The sequence below is a fragment of the Thalassophryne amazonica genome, chromosome 6 (genome assembly GCF_902500255.1).
Source record: "Thalassophryne amazonica chromosome 6, fThaAma1.1, whole genome shotgun sequence".
NCBI classification, from domain to species: Eukaryota; Metazoa; Chordata; class Actinopteri; order Batrachoidiformes; family Batrachoididae; genus Thalassophryne; species Thalassophryne amazonica.
Window position 1 is genome coordinate 21862822 of NC_047108.1, and position 25615 is coordinate 21888436.

Sequence of the window (25615 nt, forward strand, 5' to 3'; positions counted from 1 at the left end):
TTTACTCTTTTGAAATCATAATGACAACACAAACTAGTCTTTTGTGGTGGCTGTGGATGGGGTTCTCTGATGGTAAAGCTGCCACTGAATATGTCTTGGACTTTACTAACATTAATTACAAAGAAATACAAACAATATGGCACTTTATGGTAAATCTGAATGGAGTAGACAGTTCTCAAAAACCAAGTGACTGTGCAAGAAGGACAAGAGTGAGGAAAGCCACCAAGACACCCAGACAACCCAGGAGAAGTTATGGGCTTATGTGGCTGTGATTGGAGCAATTGTGCACAGTGCAAGCTTTGCATTTTGCATCACTGTACTTGCAGAACTATCTACTCCATGCAGATTTGCCATAGAGTGCCATACTGTTTGTATTTCTTTGTAATTGATGAAAGTCCGAAACATATTGAGTGGCAGCTTTACCATCAGAGAGCCTCGTCCACAACTACCACAAAAGACTCCAAGCTGTCACTGATGTTAAAGGGGGCAATACATAGTGTTAAGAAAAGGAGTATGTAAACTTTTGATCAGGGTCATTTGGGTAGTTTGTGTTGTCATTATGATTTCAAAAGAGTAAACAGTTGTCTGCCAATAAATGGCATCAACCAACCACTAACCATGAGTGAAAAAAAGATTTTTGTGTTGTCATTCATATTCTCTTTAAAATGGCCAAAAAAAAAAACCAAAAACAAAAAAAACCCCTAAACTTCTGCCAGGGTATGTCCAAAAAGTAACGGACCTTTTTATTTTTTTTCAAAAACTATATGGATTTGAATCACGTGCGCTTGCATCAGCCAAGCTTGAACCTTCATGCGCATACGTGAGTTTTTCACGCCTGTCGGTTGCGTCATTCGCCTGTGGGCAGGCTTTGAGTGAGCACTGGTCCACCCCCCTCTTCGGATTTTTATTGTCATGGAAATGGCTGAGCAACTGCCGCTTTGCTCCATGAAATTTTTTTCAGAAACTGTTAGAGACAGCCAGTTGGAAACCATTCGAAAGATTCAGATGGATTTCGGTGAAGATTCTGTCGGCGTCACATGGATTAAGGAGTGTTAAAACCTTTTTAAAGACGGCCCACAGCGGCGGGGGGCGCGCGCGGCGCACCGAGCGGCCATCGACAGGCTGGAACGACCAGATCATTTCTAAACTGAACGCTGCGTTGATCCGGGACATCGTGTCACTACCATAGAAATGGCAAGAGAGCTGAACATAGCACTTTTGCGGCACATTCCACTGTTACAGGAGATTTTGTAATGAAAGACGTGCGGAGGATTTCGCATGTCGGCACAGAGCCACTCATTGCCCGCAACAAAAAAAAACATCTCCGTGTTGGAAACCATTCAGAAGATTCAGACGGCTTTCGATGGCTTTTCAGTCGAGTGAGTATCCGAGAAATTATGTAACAGCTGGACATGCCACAACATGTCCTGTGGTGTTCCAGCCTGTCGATGGCTGCTCGGTGCGCCGCGCGCCCTCCGCCGCTGTGGGCCATCTTTAAAGAGGTTTTAACACTCCTTAATCCATGTGACGCCGACAGAATCTTCACCGAAATCCATCTGAATCTTTCGAATGGTTTCCAACTGGCTGTCTCTTTAGAGTGTCTGAAAAAAATTTCATGGAGCAAAGCGGCAGTCGCTCTGCCATTTCCCTGACAATAAAAATCAGACGAGGGGGTGGACCAGTGCTCACTCAAAGTCTGCCCACAGGCGAATGACGCAACCGACAGGTGTGAAAAAAACTCACGCATGCGCACGAAGGTTCAAGCTTGGCTGATGCAATCACACGTGATTCAAATCCACATAGTTTTTGAAAAAAATAAAAAGGTCCGTTACTTTTTGGACAGACCTTGTATATATATATATATATATACACACACACACAAAAAACCCCAATTCCAATGAAGTTGGGACGTTGTGTGAAATCTAAATAAAAACAGAATACAATGATTTGCAAATCCTCTTCAACCTAATTGAATACACCACAAAGACAAGATATTTAATGTTCAAACTGATAAACTTTTTTGTTTTTGTGCAAATATTTTCTCATTTTGAAATCAATGCCTGCAACATGTTTCAAAAAAGTTGGGAAAGCCATCAAACTACTGAAGAATGGCAAGGCAGCAGGGCGAGACAACATCCCTGCAGAAGCATTCAAGGTAGACCTGGAAACAACCATTGAGATGCTTTACCCACTTTTCGTGAAGATCTGGTAAGAAGAAGAACCAACAGACTGGAAGGAGGGCTACCTCATCAAACTACCTAAGAAAGGAAACCTCAGCAACTGCGCAAACTACAGAGGAATAATGCTGTCAGTGCCAGGAAAGGTCTTCAACAGGATCCTGCTGGAGAGAATGAAAGGTACAGTTGACCTCTTCTCCAAGACCAGCAGGCCGGCTTCCGCCAAAACAGATTATGCATTGACCAGATTGCCATCTTGCGCATCATCGTTGAGCAGTCTTTAGAGTGGAATTCATCACTGCACATCAACTTCATAGACTATGAGAAGGCATTTGACAGCATTGACCGCAAAACCGTCTGGAAGCTCCTACGCCATTATGCAGTGCTAACGAAACTGGTCACCTTGATCAAAAACTCCTATGAAGGAATGACTTGGTCCATGGTGGGCAGCTCACAGACAGCTTTGGGGAGACTGACTAGACTGCCTCCTGTTGCCTTTTCTCTGCCTCCTCGTGATCGATTACACCATGAAGAGGTCAATGGCACAAAGAAGAAATGGAATAAATGGACACTATGGGATCAGCTTGAAGACCTGGACTTCTCTGATGACCTAGCCATGCTTTCCCACAGCCACCAACAGATGCAGGACAAGATAACAGAGCTATCTCTTCACAAGGGCAAGCCCAAGATCCTCAAGATCAACACAAAAAGTGAGGACCCAGTCACACCGCATGGAAGCGAGCTGGAGGAAGTGGAGGCCTTTACATATCTGGGTAGCTGATATTGACTGGAATCCATGTGACCGTCAACTTTAACAAGATTCCCAGTACCTGCACTGGCCACACAGCACCACAGCATCATGGAGCCACCTCCAAATTTTATTGTAGGTAGCAAGTGTTTTTCTTGGAATGCTGTGTTCTTTTTCAGTCATGCATACCGCCCCTTGTTATGTCCAAATAACTCAATTGTATTTCATCATACCACAGCACCTTAGTCCAAAATGAAGCTGGCTTGTCCAAATGTGTTTTAGCATACATCAAGTGAATCTGTTTGTGGCATGTACACAGACAAGGCTTCCTCTGCATTACAGCATCATAAAGCATGGAAAGTGCAAAGTGCTCTGTATAGTTGAACGATGAACAGAGACACTATCTGCAGCAAGATCATGTTGTAGGTCTTTGGAGCAGGTCTGTGGGTTGACTGTGACTGTTCTCACCATCCTTCGCTTCAGCTTATCTGAGATTTTTCTTGGCCTGCCACTTTGGGCCTTAACTAGTACTGTGCCTGCAGTCTTCCATTTCCTCACTATGTTCCTCACAGTGGAAACTAACATCTGAAATCTGAGATAGCTTTTTGTATCCTTCCCCTAAACCATGATGTTGAACAATCTTTGTTTTCAGATCATTTGAGAGTTGTTTCAAGGCTCCCATGTTGCCACTCATTAGAAGAGATGCAAAGAGAGGAAACATTTGCAAATGGCCACCTTAAATACCCTTTCTCATGATTGGATTCACCTGTGTAAGGAGGTCAAGGGTCAATAAGCTTACCAAACCAATTTTGTGTTCCAATAATTAGTGCTAAATGTATTCAAATCAATAAAATGACAAGGGTGCCCAAATTTATGCACCTGCCTAATTTTGTTTAAATAATTATTGCACACTTTCTGTAAATAGTAGAAAATTCATTTCACTTCTCAAATATCTGTGTTCGTCTGCTATATGAAATCATGAAGATTATCAGGGGTGCCCAAATGTTTGCATACAACTGTATGAGGAAAAGTTTAACTCGCACGGATGACCCCGCTGCACCATCCCTCCAAATGTTTTCTCAACAGATTCACACTGATCTCAGAAATGACCCAGAAACCCCCAAAAAAGTCAGACATATGCGGATCCACGGAAAATTCTCATCCCTGATCTAATCACCGTGTCACATCGATTGCTAAACTTGAAGATTGGCCGTCTGTTATGTTCAATGGTTTTCATGGGCATAACGGCCTTGTGCGTGCCATTACCAAGAGATGGCTCTGATGTGCGAGTTTTGTTTACTTCTGGGTTGGTCATTATCATGAACTATCCAGGCTTTGTTTCGTTAACTGGCTTTATTAACATTTACTGACACATACAAACTGCAGAATGATGTGCTTAGCACTTAGCCTAGCAGTTTCACTCTTCAGTTTCTTCTTCTACACTTCTGTCAAGACTTCTTGTGCACACAATGCTGCTCTGCATAACAGCAATGCCCGGTGGCTACTGTGAGAACTGTCACAAACACATCATGACAATTGTCGTCTACTTCAACCATGGCCAAAAGCGGAGGCAGCTCTCATTTTGGAGGAATAAAAGTGACGTGGTGGTGCTCTTGAGTATTCCATCAAGTGGTGGTAAATGATAGCCATTTTGTCAACTAAAATAAAATTGGCCTCCTCTCTACCAGGCTAAAAACTTTAGTCGGGTAACCCAAAACTTTAGCTGATTAAGTGCTTTATGCGACTACTAACATCAACAAAAATTAGCCAACTAAGTGAGTTTATTCAACAAAACAAGATCAGAGTGCTTTATGAAACTACTGCTTTATGCTCTACAATGAGTCCTCAGATTCACCCAGTCACACATCGGCTCACACACCTTAGCAAGTGGCCGACTTCTGGACTGTTCAAGGGAACTAGCTTATTGACCTCCAGACCTCCGACCTCCAGAGTGTGACATCTGAATTTGGTGCTCAAGGCAGTCCATCAGTAGCCATGTCTGGAAGTTGTGGCTGTCAGCACACAGCTGGTGAGCGTGTGTTAGGATGCCATGCTGCAGCCTGAATTTGATGAGAGGTCTCTCTCTCTCTGTGCTCTCAGTGGGAGTGGCTCAATATCTGTAGCAGATCTACCTTAGTGTCTCAGCCCACCTTGGCCACACTGTCCCATCTTACTGTGCAGCACTCACTAGCTCCATAACATTAGTCCCTGTGCCTCAGCAAAAAAACAACTCTACTTTATAGATGGCACATTCCATAACCAGTTCTCACATCAAACCCTGGTTCCTCGTTTCCCACGGCTGAGTGCTTTTGAGTTCTGACCTTGGTTTCGACTTGGTTACATCATAACATTAAGCTCTAGAGGAGGCGATCTTTAGGTACCTCTCCATTTGAATACAATTCAGAGGGCTGCAATTCGATTATAAAATGATTATCAATGCATCTTATTTTCAATCCATTCTTTAACAGTTCAGCCGTTTTTCAATGATTATGAATTCTAAAACCCAGGGTGGCTGTTGACCCTTTAGCCCACCTGCTAAAACCACCACTGTAAGTGTGGGCTCATGTAGACTGACTCTTGTTTGAATTGTTACCACTCAAACAAAAAGAGGTCAGACTCACATCTGCAGCTTCCTCCTGCCTTTATGTACACCTTGTCGTGATGCACATGTACACTGGCTGTGCTGCACTCGTCCAACTTGTGTCAGATAAACTCCAACAGGAACGTGCACTGTGATAATGGTGACACTTTGTGTCGATTTGCTGACATTCTGACATCCAGAAATCAGGACACATGACAGCTCATTCTGTGGGTGCATATTTTCCTTTAAATTACACTTCAGTTTCAGCTGCTCAAACGCGCGCTCCACTAAATGAAACAAGCAGTGGAGACCATTTTTGCTTTTCATCAGAGATACTCAGCACATATTCTCTTTGGAGTCTTTCAGTGGCCTTCATGAAACATAATGAGTCTGTTTTCAGACGAGCTGCTAACGTGCTGATGGAGGGTGAAGATAAAAGCGGATAGCAAACCAGTGTTCAGTCATGTAAATGTTTATTTATGAAGAAGCTGTAACAAAGCCGTATGGCAAATGTGCTGACATAAAAATTACATCACCATTTCAGTAAAGTGAGAAACAGGTTTACATGAGGAACATGAAACATTCCAATTAGCTGCAGCCAGCAGCTACGTCCCACCCCCCACAATTAATTTTGGAAAACCGATTTGTGACATTTGTCAACAACTTCAGAATTGTCCACTTTGTGATGCAATGAAAAATCGATTTTTCCACCCACACCTCTATTCAGCACGGCCACATAAAAGGACAACTGGAAGAGCAACAACACACAAACACAATCCAAAAGCAATGTGACACACTGAAGGTGAAGGTGAGAGTGTTACCTGTCGGGGGAGATACTTCCCGTTCTCTCGAAGGACACGGCTTCGCATGAGCACCTGGCTGAACACAAGACAGTATGGACAGTCAGTGAGAAATCAGGGCGCATACAGCCGATTACATAAGGGCAAAATGAACCTTTATCAGTTTGCTGATGGACATTCTACACGTCTGACAGATCAGTGATCATGTTAACACCAGTTACTGACACAAACTATCCATATGCAAAGAACCCGCCTCCTATCGCTTTAGCTCGTTGACAGCAGGAACCCATACTTGTTTATGTAGGCACGGCCAGCTGGGAGGAGACCCGGGGAAGACCCAGGACTAGGTGGAGAGATTATATCTCCACACTGGCCTGGAAACGCCTCGGGATCCCCCAGTCAGAGGTGATTAATGTGGCCTGAGAAAGGGAAGTTTGGGGTCCCCTGCTGGAGCTGTTGCCCCCGTGACCCGGTTTCAGATAAGCGGTTGAAGATGAGTGAGTGAGAGAGTTATTTAGGTTTTTACAGGATGGACTCAGATGAAGCCCACCCCAAAGAAGAAGAAGCTACAGATCCTGGCTCCAAAATTGAGCCCAAAATCAAGTCCATGTTAAAACCATAGACTGTATCTGTTCTGGACAAAGCCCACGTGACATCACTTGTCGATTTTCTGACCAGACCCAGAACAGCTGATATGAAGCCTGTATTTGGGTGTTGCCATTTCAAATGAACCTGTATTTAACCAGATTAGTCCCATTGATCTTGAGATTAGGGTTGTCACGATTAGGAATTTCTGGAGACGATTAATTGTCAGGCAAATAATTGCGATTGACGGTTATATTGTCTATTTTTTCTTTTTTTCCCTTCTTTATATTCTACTATCATAGTATGATTACACAACTCTGGAAGAACGTTTGGCTTTTGTGAGTGGAGAAACTGGGAATAGTGCAACATTTTTATTTTTATCTTCATTTTACATACAGTCCCAACTTTTTATGATTTGTGGTTATTTCTGTTGAATTTCTGAAATTACAGAACTGCTATAAAGAACAGTGTGAACATTTTATTGTGTTTTAAAAATTTGTGGAGCAAACACCAAACTCTTATAAAGAAGGAAAAACACCTGGACATGTTCAGGAAAACTGATATAAACTTAACAGAACAATGCAGGCTGATTACACTACCCATGTTTTTTTGTATAAATAAATCAGAATACAATAAGAGGCAACTCACTTTGAAATAATTAAAACATATAGCTGCAGCTTAATAACTTTGAAAAACAACAGAAATCAACAGCTTGTATTTTTATTTTGACTCCAGTTCATTTTAGTGTGATGAAGTCATCCTTTTTTCCCTCATCAGTCACGTTTTGTGCTTGAACACTACATTAAGCTCAAGATTGAACAAATACATACCTTTGGAAAATAAACAGCTGTTAAAGTTCAGCTTTTTGTGATCTGTGCCTCTGCACAGCTTCTCACAGCAGGGTTTTTTCTTTTAAACCCGTATGTGTAATTTTTGCTCAGTTCATTTATATATTCTCATTTTTAAGGATGTTTTAGGATATTTGACTGTTTATTTCATCTGGTGATCTCATAAATTCAGTATACGACGCGCACATGGTGTGAACAGGTCGGTGCCATCACAACCACACGTGTAGACAAAGTACAGAGAGTAAAGGCAGCCCCAAGGTTTGTTTGTTTTTTTTTACATGTTCACTCGGGTTAAAATCCTCTCTCTCTGCTCCGCACTCGCTGTCTTAAGTGTCTTAACTGTCTTAAATGGTTCACAGCAGAACGTAACGTCTCGTGCCTCCGTTCAGGAATCTCACTCCCTCCCTCACAGTCCGTAGCGAGTTGACTCCGCGCACGCAGGCACATACACACAGTTCCTTCAGTAAACTACCCATTTTAAAGGACTTTGAATAAGACGGCCACTGTTTTAATCGGCCGTCTTATTTAAAATTTGAACCTCCAAATGACGGCAGGACGGCTGCCTAAAACTATGAATTGAGAGGAGGACTTAAATAAAATAAATGGCTCGTCAACTACTAAATTAGTTGTTAATGATTTCAATCGTCAACGTAGTTGTGAATAGTCGACTAGTCCTGGCAGCCCTACTTAAAACCGAAATGCATCCACAGCGGTGCCGTGCTACGTGGCTTTGGAACCAGAACCTCCTCACGCTCCGTGTTATTATCCAAGCCTCGCTAACCATCCGACCAAGACGAGAGGAAACAGAGTGAGTCAGGCAGCGAGGCTGCGTGTGGCTGCTGCTGCACGATGACGTCAGATTCGGAGTCGTTTTATGCAACTTTGTGGATAAAATAAGTAATTCACGGTAATCGCGATTATGGAAAATATTCGCGAATATGAAAAATAATCGCAATTGGCGAATATTGTAATAATTGTGACTGCCCTACTTGAGATCTCTTTTGCAGGGGAGATCTGGACAATTCTAAAGTTTCCAAATAACCTAACTTGCCTGTCTTTAAATGTGGGAGGAAACCGGAGTACCCGGAGGAAACCCACAAAAACACGGGAGAACATTCAAACACAGAAAGGCCACAGGTGGGAATCGAGCCCATGACCTTCTTGCTGTGAGACAACAGCACTAACCACTAATCCACCGTGCTTTCTAAGACACTGTGCTGCCATGTTGGCAGCAGTGGCAGCACTGACTTTGGCTACGTTACGACAAACCCATAAATGGACAAAGGGGTGCTGAGCCATCTAAGTTAACAGCCTAACCTAGGTTTGGGTGTTTATTACACTTATATTTTTGGGGACTGTGCAGAGGTCCTAAGGCTGTCATTTGGTGTGGACATTAGAAGTTTTGAGCCTCTTCAGTAAAATTAACAATAGTAAAAAATAGCTTTAGTTTTACAATGATAAGTACTAGAAGGAAATCTGATGTACAGACAGTTGAGAATTTAGTGATTTTTAAGGTGATGTGGTCCACATCACCATACATGTGTGTTGAGTTTACATTCACTGTTCAACACTAAGTAATGGCAGCAATGCGCGCACACCACTTTCTTTATGACTGATTAGACAGTGTCCCTCCCAGTGACACGGTTCAATGGTAAAAGCAAGTGTGACTGCAAAAACTTCTATTGTGAAAGTCACAGCATCACTGCTTCTACCTTGACAGCATTTGCTGACATTTGGCTACAATCTACAGTTTGTGGAAAAATGATCAGGAATGAACCACTGATCATGTTTCAGTAAGGACCTAAGCCCAATAAAAACTTTTCTTCTTTGACCCATTACCCCATCCCATCCATGAGAAAGTGTGTCTCACCTGTCTGACAACTGCTGTAGATCAACCTTTTTGTCACTGTGGACCAGTTGGCTGACATAGTGACGGATGATCCCAACAAAGAAGGTGACAAAGACAATGGGCAGCACCACCCACATCCGGATACTGGAGTCCAACAGGAGCTCTGGGCTGGCCATCGCTCTGTCTTTACAGGCACTGACCACAGCAGAGGCCGCTCTGAAATGAGAATTCACATTTTATCTTGACCAAGTTCCTGAGTTAAAAAAAAAGGACTTTGGCAGATTGTCCAGACAGAGGGTGGAGCTGGAAAGGATGTACAGCAGGTTAGTGATAAAGGATGCTGATGACAATGTGCTGACAAACAAGGACAGTGTGTTCAGGCTCCAAATGCTTTGCAAAAGTCAACAGTCTGTGAAGAAGCACTGCTGTTATTTAGGGGTGCGTTATATGAGTGCGCACAGCAGTAGAATGTGGGCGTGAAGCCAGACTGTTCCAGCCACTGGACAGCATGCAGCTGGTTCTGAATCCTATGAAGAATAAGGTGATTAAGCATTTGGGTTTGAGATCAGAGGATCATCAGTTCAAACCCCAGCCAGACAGGAAAAAAAAAAAAAAAAAAAAATCACTAAGGCTCCTTGCGCGAGGCTCTTAATGCCCAAGTTGGTCCCAGTGTGTCATGAGCGCCTTGCGGGGCAATGGAGTGTGTGTGTGTACAAATGGGTGAATGTGAGGCATTAGTGTAAAGTGCTTTGAGCTTCTGATTCAGATGGAAAAGCATAATATTAATGCAGTCCATTCACCATTTTTAAGCCTTGTAAGGGCCTTCCATGGCACGGAGAGCTGTGTGACACCCCAACAGCGGTGACTGATTTGAAGTGGATGTGCACTTACAACTGGCTTGGAAAACCTGTGACCAATTCTCGATGTATGGGGTGATCAGTGGATTTCCTCTATGTTCTGGGTTTAAAAGCTGGCTACTGCCAAGTCAAAGTATTTTTCTGATAACTTTACTTACATATCAGGGCTCCAGGTCCTCTGCTTGGTGTTAAAAAGTAAGTCCAGAATCAAATTCTATACCTAAAACTGAAATAAAAACAGCAGTACAGTGGCTTAGTCATGGGATCGCTTCCAGGCTGGTCCTTTCTGTGTGAAGTTTGCATGGTCTCCCCGTGTTTCCATGGGTTCCCTCCGTGGGCTACAGCTTCCTCCCACATCCAAAGACATGCAGGTTAGATGAACTAGTGACTCTGAATTAAGTGATTTTGTGAATGTGTCTGTCTATTTGTGGCCCTGGAAGTCATGGTGGCCTTCAGGACCAACATGAACCCAGCACCTTCCATCGTCCTGGGTACACAACTGTGTTGGGCAGGTCATATGGTCCATATGACAGATGGAGGCCTGCCAAAGGATGTCCTGTACGGGCAACTGTCTGCAGGTCAGCACAGAAATGGGGGCAGAGAATGTGGTCCAAGGATGTGCTACACATCAACGTAAAGAAGACTGCCTTAACAACTAACATCTGAGAAAATATGGCACAAAACCAGAACGTACAGAAAAATGCAGCTGACAGGGGTGTGGTCTGAGCAGAGGCTGACTGGGACTCAGTGGTGGGCACAGTTACGCTAATCAGCTAACTGCTAATTAGCGAACCTAACTTTTTCATTGGGGGATTAGCTTTTCAGCTAACTTTGAAAACCATCAGCGGACCAATTAGCTTCTGCTAAATTTAGTTCCGCTAACTTTAAGTCCAATAACATTTTATTTTTTGCTGGCATAGTGAGTAAAGTTTAATGGTCAAAAACATCTGTAAACCCCAAAATCAAACATTAGTTCCTGTCATCTGTTTCGCAACGGTCAGGCCACTGTGAGGAGCTCAGCCCTCCCCCACCAGAAGTGGGCGGGGCAGCTGCCACCTGCTGCTGATGCAAAAAGTGTAATTTCCTTTTAACATACTACAACACTGACAGTGGCACAAGAGATCAAACGCAAAGCACTTTTCACTCATGGTCACAACTAGGGCTGCGGCTATCGATTATTTTAGTAATCGAGTATTCTGATTATTCTGGCGATTATTCAAGTTAATCAGATAAAAAGTACTTTTGCATTTTTAAACATCAATAGTCCAGGGCTCTCCTTAAGTAATGTCTTGACATTTTGCTGAAATGGTGATGGGATGTGGCTTTCTGTCCCCCCAAATTTAACCATTTTTGAGATTTTTTTTTTAAGGTTGATGGACTGGGTCCCTGTGTGATTTTTTTTAAAATCCCTCTTTCTCTGCGATTCAGCAGATGCATTTCAGCTGGAGGTTGAATCCAGGTTGTCAATTTTCCCATGATGAGGAGGATTCAGAGAATGAGTTTGCCGGTGTCCCTTCATCAGATGAAAACCAAGAAATGCAACAATCGTCATTCACACAGGGGACATGGACATCTAAAGACGGTAAAATAAAATGGTCAACATCACCACACCAAAGTCGAGGCACATTGTCATCTTCTAATGTCATCAAAATGACTCCTGGTCCGACAAGATTTGCTGGAGCAAGAATTGATGATATTGAATCAGCATTTCAGCTCTTCATATCCCCACCCATAGAGAAGATAATCCTTGACATGATGAACTTGGAGGGGAGGCATGTTTTTCAAGAGAAATGGAAGCCATTGGATCCAACTGACTTGCATGCTTACATTGGAATTCTGCTGTTAGCTGGAGTATACAGGTCAAAAGGTGAAGCAACTGCAAGGTTATGGAATGAAGAGAATGGAAGATCCATCTTCCGAGCAACAATATCTTTGGAGACATTTCACATGATCTCTTGTGTGATCCGATTTGACAACCGTGACACCAGAGCTGGTCAACGAGAGAGAGAGACAAGCTTGCACTGATCAGAGATGTCTGGGATAAATGGGTCAAAATCTTGCCTTTATTGTATCATCCTGGCCCCAATGTCACTGTCGATGAGCACCTCGTTCCGATCAGAGGATGCTGTCCTTTCCGATAGTATATGCCAAAGAAGCCTGCAAAATATGGCATCAAAATATGGGCAGCCTGTGATGCAAAATCCAGTTATGATGGAACCTGCAAATATATACTGGAAAGCCACCTGGAGGAGCACCTGAGAAAAATCAGGGAATGCGTGTGGTATTAGAGATGACTGAAGGGCTACAAGGTCATAACATAACATGTGACAACTTCTTTACCTCCTACTGTCTTGGAGATGAACTTCAGAACAGAAAGCTGACTATGTTGGGAACAGTCAGAAAAAATAAGCCAGAACTTCCTTGTGAGATTGTGAAGATGCAAGGAAGACCTCTGTATTCCTCAAAAGAAATAGGCAAAGCACTAGTCACTCCCAAGATCCAGAACTGGCCTAGGCCAGCTCGGTCCCCAGCAGCTGCAGCTTTCATCGCAAAAGTCCAGGGAAAGGCATCTGACCAACCCACAATGGATCCTTTGGATACAGGTGCAAAGAAACGCAAAAGATGCCAAGTCTGTTCCTATCAAGATGACAATAAAACTCAGAAGCCCCTGCAGTGCTTAAACTCAAAACTAGCTTATCAGTAGCTGACAGTATGCCGAACCAATACTAAAAGCTAGTGGTTAGCGGTAACTTCCGTTAAATTTTTAAGGGTTTATTGGTTTAGTTTTATAAAAGTTAACTTTTTAGTTAGCGGACTTGCGATTATCGAAGCTAACTTTTCGGTTAGCTTTGCCCACCACTGCTGGGACTGAAAGCTTTACCCATCAAGTCCAATCCAGGGTGAACCCACAGAGCCCTGTATGAGAACGAGAGAGTGCAGTCCCAGTGCTGCCTACTAAACGTGAATGTCCCTTCATGGAGAGCGGCAGGACACCTCCTAACCAGGTAAAAAAAAACTGACAATGTGCCCGGATGTGAAATGTTTCATGTGCATTTTCAATGCAGATAGATGAATTATTATTGGTTCAAATAAAAATCAGCAGTGTTTTGTGGCATACTGACAAAAATAAACTGCATCTAATGCCCCAGACATTTTTTGTAGTTTATTTCTTTATACATTAGCATTTTATTTTAATTTGTCTACTGTACCTGGCATCCAGGTGTCCATTTATACCGACACCCAGTATGCATTCTCTATAATTTTTTTTCACTAAACAGCGGGAACGCCATGTGTTTCTAATGGCAACCATTTAGCTGATTCTGTCGCCAAAACAGCTCCTTTCATTGACCTTGATGTACTCAAATCACGTCAACATGACGCCTCACACAATGAAAAACATTCACGGTTGACAAAAGGTGCTCTCCTTCGTGATGATTTGTACACTTACCAGGACAAACCTATCCTGCCAAAATCCTTGTTTGATACCGCTGCTATGGTTACGCATGGACAGTGCCATGTGTCAACAGGAGGGATGGTATCACAAGTAAATCGTGTTTTTTCAACTTTTGGATTCAGTATTTATGCACAAACATACTGCAAGAAATGTTTGATCTGCATAAAAAACAACCCACAAGGCAACCTGAGACCAAAACGGGGCCGTTTTCCTACGCCTCAATACCCATTCCAGGTAGTACACATGGACTTCATTGAGCTGAATCAGAGTGGTCCATACAAATACTGCCTGGTTTTGATTGATGCATTCTCCAAATGGGTTGAAATTGTTCCTGCAAAACATGTAGATGCCCTGACAGTTGCAAAGGCACTAAAGTGATTATTCCTGCAGGAATACCTGAAAAAATTTACAGCGACAATGGAGCACACTTTGTCAACACCATGATACAACAACTGACACAAACATTGGGCATTCAGTTAAAACATCATTGTGCATATCACCCACAAAGTGCAGGACTCGTGGAACGAACTAATGGGACTATCAAGTTCAGGGTCAGGAAAACCATGGCCGAAACAAGATGACCCTGGCCTGAATGCCTGGACCTGGTAAAATTATATATGCACATCACACCCACACCACAAGGGCTGTCACCTTTTGAGATTTTGCATGGTAGACCTTATCGCCTCCCACTGTTTGGATCAGATTTACAAAAGGCAGATGACGAACTGACCTTAGCAGATTTTATGAAAAAGATACTTCAGGAAAAAGATGTGTTAAAAGCACAGTTACTGCCGACTGATTCTCTGTCTCCACAGGATGCCAAAACAGTGAAGCCAGGAGACTACGTGTTTATCAAGGTCATAAGAAGGAAAAACTGGTCCAACCCACGGTGGGAAGGCCCGTTCCAAGTGTTGCTGACCACACCAACAGCCGTGAAGATCACTGATCACTGAAAGACCGTCATGGATACATCTAAGTCACTGTAAGCTGCAGCGTGTGCCTATAACCAGAAACAAGTAAAGGGGAAGTCTGCCTACAAAGGGGATTCACCGTATAGTGGTGTCTCGTCTCAACGTCAGTGAAGCAGGGAGATCCTTACTTAGAGTGGCTTATAGGTGACGCTGTGGCCTAGCACCAATGGCTGATCCGCAGAATACGCTTAACCCACGTGCCAGGCGCCGTGGTTGTGGGCGACTCTGGCAGACAGTCTGGTGTGTTGTGATCTTAGCATGTTTTTGTCTGTGGGACACCTACTGTGGCAGATGTGGCAACGACCTCCCCCATCTGAAACTGATCTTGATGAATCAACCCCTGTTCAACCTGTCACCCGAAGAGAAAAACGATACATCAACCACCCTGACAAACCACAACACCCTTACCATACCAACATGTGGTGGCGCTACCTGATTTACACTTCACATCTAGTGAACCATACCAACTGTTATGTCTGTACACATATGCGTGTTTCCACCACACATAATGGTCTACATGCTACTCCAACGTCTCGAGTTAATACTGATTGTTTGATGGGCCTGTCAACCTACCCACGAAATTATTCTGTACCTCTGAACAAAACCACTGCGTCTCCCTTGGAGGGAAAGAACTGTACCGGTTCCGGTTTACCTCCTATGTTATCATGGCCCCAGGTGCAGTACCCCCTACTGATAACTGATTTAATGCCTTATCATAGGTTTGATTATTGCGTAACTGGGAATGGCTCAAACCTACTTCCACCTCACTAAGCAGATTTAACCTACACCTTCTGCGACTATATAAATCAAACAGCAAAAAACGAATGCAACAGAAATAAAACCTGTAAACAGGATAAGACCCAATGGAACAAGGCTCACCTCGTCAGGGACGCAGACTGTTTCTGGTGTAACACCACCCAGGCCCCTTATGTTAAAAGCTCTGTTACTGTGCAGCCATAGCGCCAACCCAGAAGGGCACTAGAGTCCTCACTGATTACTATTGGCTATGCGGGACCAACCTTTACGCTCACCTTCCTCTCAATTGGGGTGGAAGATGTGGAATGATTCATTTACATGAACCAGTACTACATATTCCTAAAGACCAATGGTCCAAAGCCACTGTCAAGTTCCGTGAACCACATAATGTTCGCGTTAAACGAGAACTGTCTGATACCAGCCATATTCCTAGTGATAAAAGAATATTAAATCAGGGATGGAGGTCACTATTTGGCATGCTTCCACATGTTGGGCTCAACCTCGTAGCTCTAGAAGTTGAGTTCACCTGCTGGAAGTTTTTGCAATTCATGAACTCCAGACTTGAGATGGCCAACGCAACCGCCGAGGAAATTAGGGCCCTGCGACTGATGGTACTACAAAACCATATGGTTCTTGATCAGCTGACCGCACCCTCCGGTGGAGTGTGTGCTTTGGTGGGCACAGCGTGCTGCACCTTTATCCCGGACAACACAGCTGATGGAGGTGCCATCACCCGAGCCCTACAAGAGATGACAGAGGTCTGTGACTCTGTCCAAGCACAATTTCATCACCTAGCTGGAGCTTCTGGTCATGGTTTACATCAGGAAGTTGGTGGTAACTTCTACTACGAGCGTTGACCCCTCTATTGATCATTGTTGCAGTTTTTGCACTCTTATTTTGCTGCATAGTGCCTTGCCTCCGTTCCATGATTGTAAAATTAGTCTCCAACGCCTTTGTCCAATGTAATGTCATACAGCGAGACCTCCATCGAGAAACTACCCATTTCCAATCATTGTCAACCGATGATTTTGAGCAGGAACCAGAATATAATGTCCGCCAATCGCCATATGCTGATGCCCAGCCGTATCAACCACCTGATTACGAGGTCAATATTCCTGAGGTTCTGACACCGCCCTGTAAACAATAAAAGACACCATATAATGATTTTAAATCTTTATCATTGGTTCACTGTCATTTTGTCTTTCTGTTTTTGGTTACTATATTTCCTCTCCGCATTCGTCTATGACAGGGGTGGGAAATCATGTGCCATGAAGGGCCAAAGCACTGCAGGTTTTCCTTGCTACCAGTCACCTCAGCAGGTGATTTCATTAATGATCAGGTGTTTCAGCAGGTAATTTCAAGACGACCAGGTGTTTATGTTCAAGGTAGAAGCTCATCAGCAACCCACCTGCTGAGGTGATTGGTTGCAAGGAAAACCTGCAGTGTCTCGGCCCTCGTTGCCCACCCCTGGTCTATGATGTTACAACTGAAAATGTTCTTAACAAGTGGTTGTGATTAATGTATTGGATGTGGTTGAGATGTAATAAACGATAAACAGGAGGGATAAATATGTTAGATAAAATGTACTGTACAAACAGGATTCATTTATTATCTTATTATTACATCTGCTCTTTTAAATTCTGCAAGCTGTTTCTCTCAGATATTCCCAGATAGATAGCACAGCCAAGTCAGCCTGTTTACAGTTTGACATTTAGCAAGATTCAGCAAAATCGCTCACTCTGTACCTAAGATTAGAATGATTCAGTTGTCACTCTGTACCTAAGATTGGAATGATTCAGTTGTTTGCAAACATATCTGCACATGACTAATAGCACATGTTGGACTCATGTAGCCACTCTTATCTTTGTTTTCTTTACACAATAAAAGGGCCTCGCGAGGATGACAGTTAGAGAACTGCACGAAGCTGCCAGCCTCTGCTGTGTCTCTCCTTTGCAAAGCTCACTAAAGACATCTCAACTCTCTGTCTGAGTTCTTTCTGGTATGTCTAGGCGAGGTCAAACCTGACAGAACACACAAGGAAAAAAGCAAGCGCTTCAGGTTTTTTTTTGTTTTTTTTTTTAAATTGGAGCAAGACGGAGCACGCAGCGCATCATCAGAGACTGAACCAGACAGTGAGGATTCTGATGATGAAGGAGATGATCCCTCTGTTGTTCTGGACGAGCATCCAGAGCAGATGGATCCACCGATGTGCACACAGATTTCCACAGTGGGTCGGATTACGCACTTCTGTTTGCAGTTTCTCCAGGACTCAGGCGCTACAGAGCTCCATCCCAGTGCCGAGTCCTGGAATGCAGAGCAGGATGCAGACACACACTGCTCCAGCAGTAGCTCCAGCCACGTTTTGTTTAAAGCGTCGAGACAACGTTACCTTCAGTTTCATTTTGTTCCTCATTCGTTCCTTTTACGCTCTTGATTCACAGGCAGTTCGGTGATGAGAAAACTCAAAAGCTCATTCGTCCACCTTTTCTCAATGATTTGTGTCTTTTTTACTTTTTCCCTTCGTTCAGGAATCGTCATAAGTCGTGTGACTGGCCCTTTACACTGACACCCACACATTCTGAAATATTAGCGCTGAAAGTTACACAGATCCGATCGGTTCCAGCTGCAATAAATCACCAGTTCAGCTCACTGCTGAGACATTCAGCTGCAGCTGCTGTGTTCAGTGCAGTGCAGCCTATCAATTCATTACAATATATTTATTATAAATAATTAACTTTGACAGGATTCCAAATGAGTTCTCCACTGTGCGATGCAGAGGAGACAACTGCAGCTGTAATTTCTGACTGTATGAGCAAATGGCTTCATCAGCCAATAGTTCTGAGAGCAAATGTGAAACTATGTTAAACTGTTAAAAGAAAATATTTTTTGTTAATGGCATGATACGTTAGTTTCAATAACTTTGTGTTTTCATAGTGTTTTTTATGGAGTGATACATATTTTAAACTAATGTATCACTCCATAAAAAAAGTTTTACTTTCTTTTATGGAGTGACACGTTAATTTAAAGACTGAAGCACAAACAAGTCAGAATCCAGACAAAAGCTTCAATTGTTAAATTATCTGCACTTTGTAAGCAAGCTGGAGAAATTTCTGAGATTGTTCCAACATCTCTCCAATAGCGCAAAGCTTGGCATTTTGAAACACATAAAACAACCCAACCACTCACTTATGGTGTCAAGTTGTTTCATAATTTAGACATCAAAAGCACCTATGGACATAATTTTAACAAGCTCTAAGAAACTTCAACATGCTCAACACAGCAGTAGCATAAAGCATCGCAATCTGCAGAATAAGGACACATTTATTTATCGGTACATTTTACCCAGAATGCATAGCATTGGCGCAACTTGAAGTGGTGACCAGTGATGGTTCACCTTTGGTGCATGCGCATTGGTATGTTAATCGTATGCTAATCGTGTGAATGACGTAGTGGATACTGACTTTCTGATTGGCAGATAATTTACATACCACCAGAAGTATGAATAATATTCTGGCTGCCGGTGTCACAGACCGAACGGCTCCCCCTAAAACTCGGCCCCCCTGCCTTCACTGTGCATGCGTCATCAGCAGCGGTTCACCGATTATCACCTCGTTTCTGCTTCAAACTGCCTCCAGTCATCATCTGTCTCAGTGATAGATATCTGAAGCTTTTGTACAACAATAATTTCCACATAAATTCAGCATTATTTCATAATGACAGACGGAGGACGCGATCAGAGCACAGCAGCAGCACGAGCTACTAGCTGCTGCGTTCACTGCGCCTCTGTCTTTTTAAAACGTCAGTAGTGACTCACCGAATATCACCTCGTTTCTGCTTAACACTGACTTTAGAATGATTTAAGAGGTTTTACTTTGTCATCTTATGGCTAATAATCCCATTATTCCCTTTGATCGCTTTGGGTGAAGAGACTCAGACTCAAAGACTCAGACTCAGAGAGTCCATCAGAGGAGCTGCTGTGGTCCCAAATGATGCATGCGCAGTGAAGGCAGGGTGGACAAACTTTTTTGGGGGGGAGAGGGGGAGCATTCGGTCTGTGACACCAGGACACGTCTCGAGTTGTCATATGGGTTGCCACGAACTTTACACCGAGCACCCTCTGGTGGCCATTTTTGGCCAATGAAACATCGCTGAGCTCACTACAAATACATGTAATTTGGTCACTTTTCAAAGGGGTCAGACTCGTCAATAAAGTCGATTTAATGTATAATGGTTCATTTCAGGTCAGCTTGGTGTATAAATGTCATCGTTCCAGGCAGTGAGAGCTGTCAACTGGCTGTTAGAGGCAAAACAAAACCATCTGATTTCAAGAGACAATCAATGCAGCCCCGAGCTTGTTTTCATTGGGCGGCCAGTCGCAGAGGTACAAATTCTCACCTTCGAATTGGCCACTTAGCCAGAAGTGACGTGACTCCGCGGCAACCCATAGGGCCACAAATTTACTAGATATGGTCGAGCTGTACAAAAGGCCTGCCCCTAGCGGAACGCAGCCCCACCATGTTGAAATTATGTGCGGAAGAGGCAAAACAGGCGGTAAAGCCAGAACCAAGGCGAAGACTCGCTCCTCCCATGCTGGACTGCAGTTTCCAGTCAGCCACGTGTCCACTGTCTTCTGGGGGGGCTGTGTGGCCACTGAGATCTACAAGCTGGCCGGCGGCGCTGCTCAGGACAGTGGGAAGACTCGTATCATTCCCCGTCACCTGCAGCTGGCTGTCTGCAATGATGAGGAGCTCATGAGCGGCGTTGCCGGCCAGTTCGGGGATCTCAGTGGTCGGGTGCTTGAGCGTGGCCGCCGTGTAGGCTCCGGCACCCACGCGCTCCGCATGGTTGTCCTTCCTCAGCAGGCGGTGGCCATGATCGGCTGGGGGCTGCAGTCCAGCACGGGATGATTTTGTTCTAATCCTTCGCTGTCAAAGCACAGAGAGAGAAAAAAAGAGAATTCAGCCAGAGAGTTGACTGATGACATGACTTTTCTGTTGACAGCAGCCCCACTGTATGTTCCATTCGCAGCCTTATAGGGAGAAAGGATCAACAGTTATGATAAATCTGACTTCAGAAATCGAATCTACATATCTGAATTGGCCTAAGCACAACTTTTCACATCTTAAATGTAAATAACGGAGGAGGAATTGGCCAGCGAATCGGCAGTGATTACAAGCACAGAGCATGCATTTTCCACTGACAGCGCGAGACCGCTGCAGCGCTTCAACCTTTCAAGATGGGCAGCTCAGTGCTCCAGGTCACGTGACCAAAATACCTGTCTATAAGCCTTTTCACACACATGCTCACTTCTGGGTGTAACGCGCGAGGTCAAAGAGCAAGAGGTGTAAACTGCAGTCTCGAGCCATCATGACTGACTGACGAGAATGACAGCGACTTTGATTATTTTTCCCGCTGGAGTGTTGATTCCTTGAAAGACTTTTGTGAAAACGTGGTATTGGGTGTTCAAGGAAGAAAAACTGAAGCTTATGCTGCACACAAACAAAGAATCAGCTGATCAATGTTTCACCTTGCAAACCTCTATAAATCTTGTGCACTACATTCGTATTTCCGAGTGTGTGAAATAAATTATTCGTAAAGAAAATAATAAAATTAATCATGGATCTGGTTGGTGAATGGCAACTGAATGGTGTCTTCAGTAAATAATCATGAAGTAGCTAACTGGTCCACTTCCTTGCATGTTCTGTGTCATTTATTAGGCTTATAAGCACATGTGCCTGTGATTTGGATCAATGAATAATGAACACAGGTGGGATAAAACGCACTGATTTGTATCACAACAGAGCAAGGTGACAGATTACGCTGCCCTTTGAAAAGATGCAGATGGCAAATCATTCTCCGACCCGATATCCGAACTCAAGTCTGGCTGGCTGGATGATAAGAGCGGCATGACTCGGTGGCACTGCCGCACAATTCGTTGGGCCAATGGGACCTGCTGGAGGCTGCACTATGTGCTGCTGGACGCTGCGTTATATAAAATTATTATTTCGTAGTGGACTAATCATTTGTGCTCAGAGATTGGCTAATAAAACCATCTCTAATAAATAAACCGGAAGCACAGAGGAATTTTCGCCAGCAGCTTTTCTTGTGCGCTTCTTGGGGCAGAGAAAGCATTTGGGATAATCTCAAAGGTAATTATTTTGAATATTTATATTGTAATGGCTTTGATAAAGCAGTTGCATTTTCACTCCTTCTTATAAGCATCTGTAAAATTATGTTTATTATGGATTTAGACAGTTGTTTGACTGACGCTGCACTGACCGACTGAGTGGCCGTTTACGTTTTTGCACCTCTCGACCTTTGAACCAACCTGGACATGCATGCGCATTCCCAGAGTGTGAAAAGGCTTATTATGGGATGTCTATGCATAGGGCTCTGTGGGTGAACCCCACCTCTCGTCCTCTGACAGCTGGGATAGGCTCCAGCCCCATGAAATGAAAAAGAAGAAGAAAAACACTTCCGCAGCCATGGCGTCATGTTCTATTTTTAGGTCAACGCGTCAACTTGCAATAAAAACAAATCAATCAGCTGCTTACTTGGATACATATTTCAATATTTATAATAATCAGACACGCGCACTTTGATCACTGTTACGTTATGCTGCGTTTACACATAACGACAACAAGTCACGAATGCCACAAAGTACACATTCTTGGCCGCTGATCACGAATGTGATGATTCGGGGCGGAGGCGTCAAGTGTCCTGAGGAACTGCTGCAACCTGTTACCACACGTTACGATTAATGGCACGTGTTGCTGGAGAATTATCAGGAACCATTACGCATGGTCAAGAATAGTGTTCCGCGTGGTTGCGCGCTATTTCGCTTAACAGCGCATCGTTAAGTTCTGTCACGTTGTGAACGAGGTGAATTGTCTCCCCATATTTATCCAATCGAATTCAGATCGCTCCAGTTTTTCAGAAGAACTTTGAGACTGCATGCATATTTGGGCTCTGTGCCATGGAGTGGCACAGAGAGGAGGAGGAGGAGGAGGACAGAGCCAGATGTGTGGCTTCATGCGGCTCTTGTCTCCAGCATTTTCCCAAACATCACGCACATGCAGCAGGTGGAACACCTGCAGGAGCGCGCTGAAGACCACTGAAATTAGACTTTTAGCCGACTTGGTGTCAGCAATCAAACTGAATGCGGTGCAGCAGGGTTTAATTGTGCGTGCGCTTCTTCCTCCGCCGGCCTGGAGGAGGTGCAGAGATGTTTGGCTGCACATGAGTCTCCTCTCGCTCCTCTGGCTCAGACTCGTTCTCCCGCTCATCGGTTACAACAGCAGGTGGAACACCTGCAGGAGCGTCCTGAGGACCGACATTTCGAGCCAAGTTTCATTGTGCGCACGTGACAGAAAACTGATCCGTCGTGGCGTGCAGTGAAATGTGACGCCGCGTTACAAGTCGTGTCAAAACTTGACAGTTTCCGTGTCACTTCGTAATAACGCGTGACAGTTTGGGCTCCAAGAACCATCACATGAACCACTACGAACGTTGTCACGTTCTATTAAGGATCACTACTCATCAAGACGGATCAATACGCTCAGTTGCGACCTCCACGTGAGACGAAATGAGGGTGGTGTGTGACATTCGTGGAAATTTTTTTGACAGGCAAAAACATGCTCCACGAATATCAAGAATATCACGCACCAACACGCACTAAACCTATTCAGATGCGTTTAGTCACATTAAGAATGTCAGGAATGTGTCACGAATGACAGAAAAATTACATTCGTAACGCGTCTTGGTTATGTGTAAACGCAGCTTAAATAGGAACCTCGCATCATGACTTTGATTTAACCGAAACAGGTGAATTCTATTAAAAGGACAAAGTTATGCAGCTTCATGAATGTGGCGTTTATAGTCCAACAACTTCTTAACTTCGTAACTTGACAAACGTTAATAAGTCAAACAACTTGTGCAGGGCACGTAAAATTAAAGCGGACAAGTTCATGTGTGAAAACAGTTTAACTTGGAACTGCAAAACCCGACACCGGAACAGCTAGCATTAGCATTAGCACCGCTTTCAGGGAAACTTTAACGACTGTCGAGACCGTTTGACGGCCAGCTTCAATCAGAGACCAAGAAAACTGATGGATATGAAGAACACTCACCAGATAATCTCATCCAAAATAAATAAATAAATAAATATAAAAAAAACTTTCCCCCTTTCTTCTTCTGACATTTGAAAGGCAGTTTGATGGTACGCTCTCGCCACCTACTGGACTGGGGTGTGGGAATGTAACGCTCACCCTCAGCAACCCGACCCGTTCCCAAAATATCAAATCAAATCAAAATCAAATTTATTAATTTATATAGCGCCAATTCACGACAAAATCGTCTCAAGGCGCTTCACACAACATAAAACAACAAAAAAAAAAAATTCAAAATTTAAAACAATAAAAAGACAAGCATAAAAGAATACAAGAATAAAAACACATCATGACACTAATGATAAAACAGGGACAACAAATGAGTCTTTAAACATGACTTGAAAGTCTCCACAGTATCAGACTGCCGAATGTGTGCCGGGAGATCGTTCCACAGAGCTGGGGCACGGTAGGAGAAAGCTCTGTGACCGGCAGATTTTTTATTCACCCTGGGAACACACAGATGTCCTGCACCCTGAGAACGCAGGGCCCAAGCTGGTACATAGGGGATTAGGGGCTTACCAGGTCAGCCAGATAAGGAGGTGCAAGTCCATGAACAATTTTATAAACTAATAACAGTACTTTAAAATCTGATCTTGCAGCAACTGGAAGACAGTGCAGGGACGCCAAAACGGGCATGATTTGGTCAAACTTTCTGCTTTGTGTCAAAAGTCTGGCAGCAGCGTTTTGAACCAGTTGAAGACCCCTAATCCTGGACTGCGGTAAGCCAGAAAATAGAGCATTACAATAGTCCAATCTAAAAGAGACAAACCCTTACCAAAAAGTAGTACATACAAGTATGTTTCAAGTATACTTCCAGTTTACTTTTTATATACTTATCAGTACTATTTTTTGGTAAGGGAATGCATGAATCAAAGTCTCAGCATCAGCCGTAGACAGGATGGGACGAATCTTCGCTATATTTCGCAAATGGAAGAAAGCACCCTCGTAATGTCTCTAATGTGGAGATCAAAGGACAACGTAGGATCAAAAATTACTCCAAGGTTCCTCACTTTATCCGTATGATGTATAACACACGAATCTAAGATAAGTGCTAGCTGATCAACTTGATGCCGATACCTCGCTGGACCAAGAACCATAACTTCAGTCTTAGAATATGGTGTCAGATCAGTGCTAAAACAACTCTCACGTAAAAGAATGTGTTTGGGCGTATTATACAAAAAAGCTCACTCTATGGTAGACAAAGGCACAAACCGGAAATGGCACAAAAAAATCTCCCCAGTGGAGAAAAAGCCATAAACCGGACAACATTGTCGTAAAAAGCCGCAAAAAGCCACAAACTGATGGTAGACGAAGCTGCAAACCGGAAATGGCACGAAGTGATTTGATCCACTGGAGGATTTAAGAAAATTAGCCAGATTTCTAGAAATGAGAGCTGCTCCATCCAAAGTGGGATGGATGCCGTCTCTCCTAACAAGACCAGGTTTTCCCCAGAAGCTTTGCCAATTATCTATGAAGCCCACCTCATTTTTTGGACACCACTCAGACAGCCAGCAATTCAAGGAGAACATGCGGCTAAACATGTCACTCCCGGTCTGATTGGGGAGGGGCCCAGAGAAAACTACAGAGTCCGACATTGTTTTTGCAAAGTTACACACCGATTTAATGTTAATTTTAGTGACCTCCGATTGGCGTAACCGGGTGTCATTACTGCCGACGTGAATTACAATCTTACCAAATTTACGCTTAGCCTTAACCAGCAGTTTCAAATTTCCTTCAATGTCGCCTGCTCTGACCCCCGGAAGACAATTGACTATGGTTGCTGGTGTCGCTAACTTCACATTTCTCAAAACAGAGTCGCCA

General features: G+C 43.7%; 1 protein-coding gene across 1 annotated transcript in view; it reads right to left on the minus strand.

Annotated features, from left to right (window-relative positions):
• Positions 1-9827, minus strand: part of LOC117511954 (ER membrane protein complex subunit 3-like) — a 54949-nt gene extending 45122 nt beyond the window's left edge. Inside the window, exons 1-2 of the mRNA XM_034171889.1 lie at positions 9610-9827; positions 6328-6385 (exon numbers count right to left, since the gene is read on the minus strand). Coding sequence (XP_034027780.1) covers positions 6328-6385; positions 9610-9764 — 213 coding nt within the window. The 5' untranslated portion in view covers positions 9765-9827. The remainder of the gene's footprint in view (positions 1-6327; positions 6386-9609) is intronic.
• Positions 9828-25615: the final 15788 nt, after the last annotated feature.